Source organism: Chrysemys picta, chromosome 2, assembly GCF_011386835.1.
Source record: "Chrysemys picta bellii isolate R12L10 chromosome 2, ASM1138683v2, whole genome shotgun sequence".
Classification (NCBI taxonomy): Eukaryota; Metazoa; Chordata; order Testudines; family Emydidae; genus Chrysemys; species Chrysemys picta.
The window spans coordinates 137,264,933-137,273,060 of record NC_088792.1 but is presented as its reverse complement, the minus strand read 5'-3'; the positions used below and the strand labels follow the sequence as shown (position 1 = coordinate 137,273,060).

At 39.6% G+C, this 8,128-nt stretch overlaps 1 protein-coding gene across 1 annotated transcript in view; it reads right to left on the bottom strand.

Moving 5' to 3' along the window:
- Nucleotides 1-1,590: 1,590 nt before the first annotated feature.
- The window catches only part of TRIO (trio Rho guanine nucleotide exchange factor), a 431,915-nt gene continuing 425,377 nt past the window's right edge, over nucleotides 1,591-8,128 (bottom strand). The window contains 3 exon segments of the mRNA XM_008164380.4: nucleotides 1,591-4,035; nucleotides 5,631-5,769; nucleotides 7,235-7,435. Of these exon segments, the coding sequence (XP_008162602.2) occupies nucleotides 3,493-4,035; nucleotides 5,631-5,769; nucleotides 7,235-7,435 (883 nt within the window). The 3' untranslated portion in view covers nucleotides 1,591-3,492.

The following is an 8,128-nucleotide window of genomic DNA, read 5'->3' as shown; positions in this document are numbered from 1 at the left end:
TTTTCCCTTTAAGTCAGGTTGCAGTGGGCTATTTCTAGGCATGTTGTGTGCAAACCAGCCAATTAGTGCTGGTGTCTAAGTGGCTTAACTTGCCCCTGTGGGCCTAATTGTGCTACTTTGGGACCACGGGTGCATCTGCACTGTAATCAGAGGTCTGACTGCAACAAGCGTAGTCATACCCAACATAGCTTTGATCTAATTAGTTCAAATAACAATAGCAGTGAAACCGCAGCAGCATGCACTTGAGTTCAGGGACCCGAGCTTGTTCAGGCTATGCTGCATTGGCTTCACAGCTATTGTTATTTGAGCTAGCTAGATCACGTCTACTCCTGCTGTAATCACACCTCTGACTGCAAAACTTGGGTAAATGTGTGCATGGGGGACCTCTGAGCACATCTGAAAATTCTTATTGAATAGCCTCAACCAACCCTCTTGGAGTGCTCAGCCTTCAAAGTGCGCAGGGGACTGGGGTACAAACTAATGTTCTCTTTGTTAAAAAAAAAAAAAGTCTTGAGCACCCAAACTTGTGCAGAGTCCTAGAGCAGGGCATGTGCACCCACAAAATCTCTGCCACTAATATTAATTTAAAGGAACACATTTTTGTCACTGAAACCCACCAGGTGAGTAATGTCTACACTTACGCTACTTGGGTTATTCATCTGCCCCATTGGGGTTTATTGCCAGGCCTAATCCATTTTCCTGCTCAACAAGAAGAGGGGCAGGTGCGTAATCACAGAGCAGCAAGGTGCTTGAGCATTTCTAATAGAAACAACAGGTTGGGATGGGGTATTTCATTTTCATACCATAGAGGAGACTTCAGGCTGTTTGCCCTTTCAGATAGATCTCTCTGAATATTCTGTATTTTTATCGCTGGGATTTCCATGGCAAATTGTGCGGGGAAGGGAAGTGGGTGCAGGGAAGAGAGAGAAACAACTGGTTTTTGAAGCTGGACAATAGACAATCCTGAAAATCAGGAATTCAATGCACTGATATGCAGGAGTGCCACATATTGAGTTACTGACCTTTAAATTCATCTTTGAATTGCAACTAAGGTAAGGACAAGAAATGTACATATTCCAAAGCTTTCTACCTGAATCTCTTGAAGCATCTAGATGGAGTTATATCAGCAATAATGAAACCATCCTTATATGAAAATGATTTTTCCTCATGGGTAGCATGCTCCAGATTAAATATAAGAGTAACTGGAATATACTCCATTTTATAGGATTTCGTTTTGGTTCTTTGGTTTCTTGATAAATTGGCAACGTGGCCTTTAACTGGGTGAAGTCTGGCTGCAACTGTTGTATCCACAGTTGCTCTAAAGGTATACAATGCAGTGACAAACAAGTTCCAGAAGGGTAACTAATCAAATTATCCAATCATGTAGGAAGACGAGGATACCGCAAAGCACTCAACACCTATAAGTAAGGGGCAAATGGTATTTGGTGGGGCATACTCCCGGCTTTTAAAATAGGCAGTTTAAATCTCATTCTATAGCAGTGAACTATTGCCACAGCTTCAGTGCAGAGCACCACTGAGATATAGGAAGACCTAGAGCATAAGGTCTTAAAACAAGAGAGATCAGACAAATATGTCAAATATGTTTAATTTTTTTTTTAAAATAACTGATGGCAAAATAAAATATTTACATCACATCATACTGTTTAAACACATAACGTCACTGTACAAAGAAATATACATGCAAAATAAAGTAAAAATTTAACTGAAATAATAGAGGAAAATAAACACGAACAAGATGTTGTTATGAGGTTGGTACGAATACACATCCAGTTTTGAATTCAGTTTTCTTTTAAAAAGTTTCTGTACAACTTTACAAAACAAACAAAAACAAACAAAAAGGAATAAATAGAATACAATGGAAGCGGCAAAGCTTAAAACTAACCAAAGCCAGTTTATGGCTTAAGACCCATATATCTAACTAGTGTGGGTTGCAGGCTTAGTTTCCTTATTTAAACATGGCATTTTGCACAGAGAAACATAGACGACAACACATCCATGTGAACTCCTTGATGCACAGAAAACCATCTCTGTCTTTTTAAATATTTCATCACATGTTAATATTACCTCAATCTTAAAAACAGTTACATAAGACACAATTACATTACGTGTCAGGTCTTACAACCACTACTGCTTGGATGTATTTCTTCACCAAAGAGCAAAAAATTCATTCAGTTATTGTACAGAAAGCAGTAAACGCAGATTTGAAAATTCTAAAAAGTAGTAAATGTTGAGACTGATTTTGGGAAAGTAATACTTTGGCATTTTGAATAATATAATAATAAATTTTTAAAAAATGTCACCCTATTTCTTATCCAGTTTGTGATTTGGGTTATGAATATCTAATTTATTTATTTACAATCCTTAAAACTCACTAGATTCTTTACTAAGTTTTTAGCTAAAATCTCATCTTAAACTAATAACGACAGTGTGATACAATATTCCCTCCCTCACCCGCCCAGAAACCCCAAACACACAAACAAAACCATAAAGCTCGCCGTACTAAGTATGTGCTTTTTCTATATATTTATTACAGTTACAACAGAGGTCCTCATAAATAGTTGCATAAAATGTTAAAGCCACAACATTGCACATGATATGAAATAAAACAAAATCCCAAATGAGTGCATTTACAGTATTTTCATCCTGCTGTATACTGCTCGACAATCAGATTGGCAGGCTGGGCACCAACCCAAAGTCCTTTTCGAATGGGACAGCAAGGGCTGACCTGAACTGAAGACCCGCACAGTGGTGTACCACCATTTAGGGAGGAGGGAGAGGGGGAGAAAAATTACAGACCGAAGGCAGGTAACAGTCTATATACAAGTAAGGCCGACATTTTATCAGAGCAAAACGATTCATTCTATTTGTATGCAAAAATTTTGAGGTTGGATGCACTTAAAAGCAGAGTCTGATCTCAGTGCACTGCTATGTGAGATACATACAGGTGAGGCAACTGGAAAGCTCTAGGACCAAGTGAAAAACGGACATCAATGGAGGCCATATCAATGGGCAGCCAATTTGGTGAGTCTTCTCCAGGTGTGATTTGATATTTGTCTTTGTTTGTTCGTTAATACCAGTGCTTTGAACATAGGCATTTATTTCCTTGAACAAATCTTGAAAATGATAGATCAGTTCATTTGCAAAATTCTATTCATCTGTTTTTTTAAAAAAGTGGTTTTTTTTTGTTTTTTGCAGAAACCTGAATAAAATACTGTTACTGTAACGCTCTTGACTGCCTTTCACAGAGTACAATGCTATAGTCCTCCACCTCAGCATAGTTTGCATTGCTAGTCCCAAGTACTACTGTGTGCAGGTTTACTTGGAATGCATTTTCACACGAACATTCTAGCAGCTGATTGGCTCCATTTGTTTTTTTTCTCCAAAATTCAAGTCAACAGCTGATTGGCAGGAGATTTCTATCTCCAGTCTGATTGGCAGGTGAAAGAGAATGAGAGAGAATTTCAAGCGAGGTCAAACTCTTGGCAAGAGCCTGCTCTGTAAGAAGTTTTTAATGCTACGAATGGGTCGAACATCATTCTGGTGTTTTCGCCGCTCAATGAACGAAGTCAGTCTGGATATGTCAATGCTGTCAACATTTTTGCTATTCCCCAGCTGCAGCCATTGCTCTTGAAGGGCTAATGCAGCAGAAGGACGCTTAGCTGGGTCATCCTGAAGTAGGAAACATACAAAATCTTTGGCCTTTTGGCTAACTCCTTTGAAGTAATCATCTGGGAAACTAAAGTCTAAGCGGCAAATATTCAGGCAAGTTTCCTCTACACTTTCATCCAGGAAAGGAGAGACGCCACTAAGAAGGACATATGTGAGCACTCCAATGCTCCAAACATCTGAGGTGAGGGAGACAGGATTTCCAAGGATAATTTCGGGAGCTGCAAACTCTGGGTTCCCAAGTAACTGGTGGATATAATAGGTGGTATTGAGCTGGACGGCATCTCCAAAGTCAGCCAGTTTTATTGTTGGCTTAGCTGAGCTCTGATCCACCAGAATGTTTTCAGGCTAGAAAATACAAAGAGAAAAATCATATCCATCTTTCAAATAAGTCTAGCACACATCTAGTTCACTGCTTCCCAAATAACAGGGTCAGTTGGTGAGCACAGCAAACGTTTGCAAGCGAGTGGATTACCATGGTTAGCTCCACAAAGCTCCTAAACCATTCTATCAAGCTCTTCAAACAATCCTGCAACAGTCTGCAGCATCTTGCAACATGTGATCATCAAGTTTTAGGTTCTCACACAGTCATGACACAGGAAACACAGTCCTGCCTAAGTTGGCAAAAACTCACAATAAGAGTTCTGCAGAGCTCCACAGAAAACTGGAACCCTGTAAACCTGCATTTTGAAGACCCAACAACTTTTGACTGATACCGTCTATATAACACTCATTGAGTACTTGCCTCCTGACACAGAAAAACAATAAACAGCACATATTTGAAGACTGGGGTAGCAAGTTAAAGATTTTTTCCCCCAACATAAAAGTGTCCTTTAACATTTACATGTCTTTGGGTTGCTGTTTATTTTGCAATATAGAGGCAGTTGAACTGAGCTGAAGTTTAAAATCAGTCTTTTAGAGCCACACTGTGGAAACCACAGGAACTCGTACAAGCACCTCCTAAAAGCAATGAGGGAAGGTGGAATTTTTATTGTATTTTGAATTAAAGAAAAAAGTTACTTACCTGTAACTGGATTTCAAGTAGACCCCCCACTCTTGAATTCAGCTGCTGTACACATGCCATACAAACCCAGAAACAACTAGAAAGCTCTGACTTTTTGGGCCCACAACAGCCATAGATCAAGCCCATTTTTTTAAAAATTAATTTTGTTGAAGATGAGTGGGAATCTGGGGCATGATGGTACTGCCTCTTTTTTCCTCTCCTTTTCGTATCAAGAATGAAATCTGCAGAACTGGCTCCAAGGCCCCTTGCTGCCTAACAGACCCTGCTTGCACAGAGGACCTCTTGGCACTGGATTTCCCCATCTAAACCAGGATTGGGTGGGAGGAAGGGCCAGTAACAAGCTTTAAATCCATCTTGAAACGCTCAAGACTTTTTCCATCAAAATCGATCAGATACGAACAGTGAAACCCAGATGGATGCAACAAGGATCCAGCAGATGCCCTTCACCCAAGCACCTCAGACAGAGTATAAAAAATAGAAAAGGAGAATTTGGAGCCACAAGAGCAACCCTTGAACTCAATTTGCACAATAGATTCTGTTGTTTCAAGTGGAGAAAATGATCTATAGAGCAAATTACCCAGGCAAAAACCAAGCAAACAAATCAACAGTGCATTACACAAAATCTAACAGAGGCGAACACGAACAGCCAACAAGCAAAATAGGACGACGCAGAGGAAGTTAAGACTTTCTGCTTCAGTGACAGAGAGTAGTTTGGGGTGCATGGGCGGGGGGCAATTCCCACCACTTCATATAACCTTGGATGGAGCATTCCATGGCTCAAGGCAAAGGTTGCATGCCTCTCAATGGCCACTCTAAGAAACCATTGCTAGGAGACCCCAGATTGTCTGTAGCATGCAGCTGCACCCCAGAATTCGCCATCTTTTCTGGTAACACTCCAGGAGTACCATCTGCGCCTCACCTTTAGGTCCAGGTGTGCTATTCTGCAGTTGTGAAGATACTGTACAGCTTCCAGAATCTCTCCCAGATAGAGCCTGATCTTCCCTTCAGTGAGGTTTCCCCATCGCACAACACAGTCTAGAAGGCGACCCTGGTCAGCCCTATTGAAGTACAAGAGTTACAGTTCATTGCACCACTAAAGCAGCAACATTTTAAAAATATATTTGCTCATTTTAAAGTTTCAAAAGCATTTTCAAGTTAAACTGTCCTTATCTTCACCAACAGCAACAATTAATTCACTATTTGTGAACCCTGGCTCCCATTACTCATTAGGAATTTAATCTTTACTTTTCTTGAAGTCAAATGACAAATTCTAGGCCCCTTGGGATTAATCTGTCTGCATTAATCGTGTAGCACCGTTAAGTGAGGATTACTATTCTGAAGCATATTTTGGAAGGAGGCCACTAAAGAAGGAAAGGCAGTATTTTTGCCAGATAAAAGAAATGCTATAAAACTGTGCAACACTAGTTATTTTTGATGTGTACAGTCATTCCATTGTGAATTTTAAAAAATACTAATAGAATACAGGCAGTGCAAGAACACTGCTCTAGAACGGATGATTTTATTCAACTGAAACTATACTGGGGCAACACAGCAAATCCCAATTCCAGTTTAAGTACTGAAGACACCTGATGTATTTCACACAGTTTTAATCTACTGACTTTCTACTACATAGGCCTGTAAAGATAACCCAGAAAGCAGCTCACGACAATGTAATAAAAATATTATGGTGCCTCCATTTTTGGTGCCCAGTCTGAGACACTAACATTTAAGATGCCTGATTTTCATAACGGGCTGAAGCACCTAAAACCATTAGTCCCTTTTGAAAGTCTTAGGCACCATGTTCATGTTAGACATGTGGAGAACATGCATTTTGAACCCCTTTGAACAGTGTGTCAACATACGTACAGATGGAACCTTTAATGCTTGTGCTGCATTTATACAGAAGAAAAAAACCTTACGAGCATAAGAAGGAGGGGTGCTGAACAGGGAAGTACGGAATTGTTGACCTAATTAGGATGCTATAGAAGAACTTCCTCTTCCACCACCACTATCAGCTTATATTGAAATGTGGTAGACTGCAGCTTCAGGAAGAGAGGAACAACATATGGAGATGAGATGAGAAGTCCGGGCACATCAGCATTTTAGAACATTTACTCCATCCACATCTCACTCCTATTCTCACCACATCCAAAGCCACTTACACAATTTCAGAGGGAGGCTATTAAGAGGATCAATTCTGCATTGCAACGATCCTCCTGTCTCCTCCGTACCAAACCCTTCCAATGTGAACTTGTTTACAGGAGATTTTAGTTGGGGGAATTGATTCTTGTGAACAGCCAGGGCCTCTGCTTTCCATTATGGACAAGCAGAACATTTCAGTATTGCCATCTCTAAAAACAGAATGTGAGAGCTCCAGGACTTTATGTAAGCACTCTAGAAGTTCTGTGAAATCCTAAACTTCTCCAAAATCATTCACAAACTACTACAATATCCAGGCATAAGAAATCAGTTGCATGAAGATTACATATATACATAACATGATGTTACTTAGAGCCCACACACATCTCTAATACTAGGACGTAGCTGGTGGAAGTCTCAAAGGTATCTAGAAGGCCAATGAGCTGGGGATGCTGGAGATTCTGCATGACTCCGAGTTCATGGGTAACCTGGTCTCGTTTCATCAACTTCTTGTTCACAAACTTAGTGGCCACTGCTCGCTTGGTTCCCTTCTGATCACATTTCTTAACAACAGAAAACCTGCCCCTGAAAAACAATTAAAGGAAAAGAATTAGCTGAGGACAGTGCTAAAGGACCAGAAACTGTACACAATTGTATTAGGACAAATGTTATGGCTAAGTCCAATAGGACATGAGTAGAGTAGGGTAGTTTGACTACATTCAAAGACTTTAAATATTATTAACAGTCTAGCAAACTGGTCTTGATAACTAATTAGCTGTTACCAAAAATCCTTTTAAATTTCCAGAAAAGTAAAATCAGAATTTTATCTGTTTTCTAGGGTACTACGACTAAGTAATGCAAATGGATTTTGTTGGAAAGACTAAGATACTTAACTAAGGAAGTGCTGTACAATCTTATGGAGCACTTATGTACAATCATTTGGAGAACTTTCACAATTTTTCATAAAACACATGCAGTGCATACACCCTCTAATTTAGCCCATGAGTAAAGTTTCAGCATAAACAAAATGCTTTTGTATTTAAGCTACATCATTTAGTTATGGCAGAATTTTAGCATGATGTTATTTTTTCTTCACAGGATGAGCAATTCTGTGTTCTGTTTTTGACTCCAACAATTGATCATTGTGAGAAATAATTGTAAATTTCAAGAAGATTTTATAAAGAAATAATCTGAACAAATGTCATATTTTGACATTTCTCTTCCACCCTTCAGAGACTAACATACACACTGGCTGAACTTTCCAACCTCCACAATGAA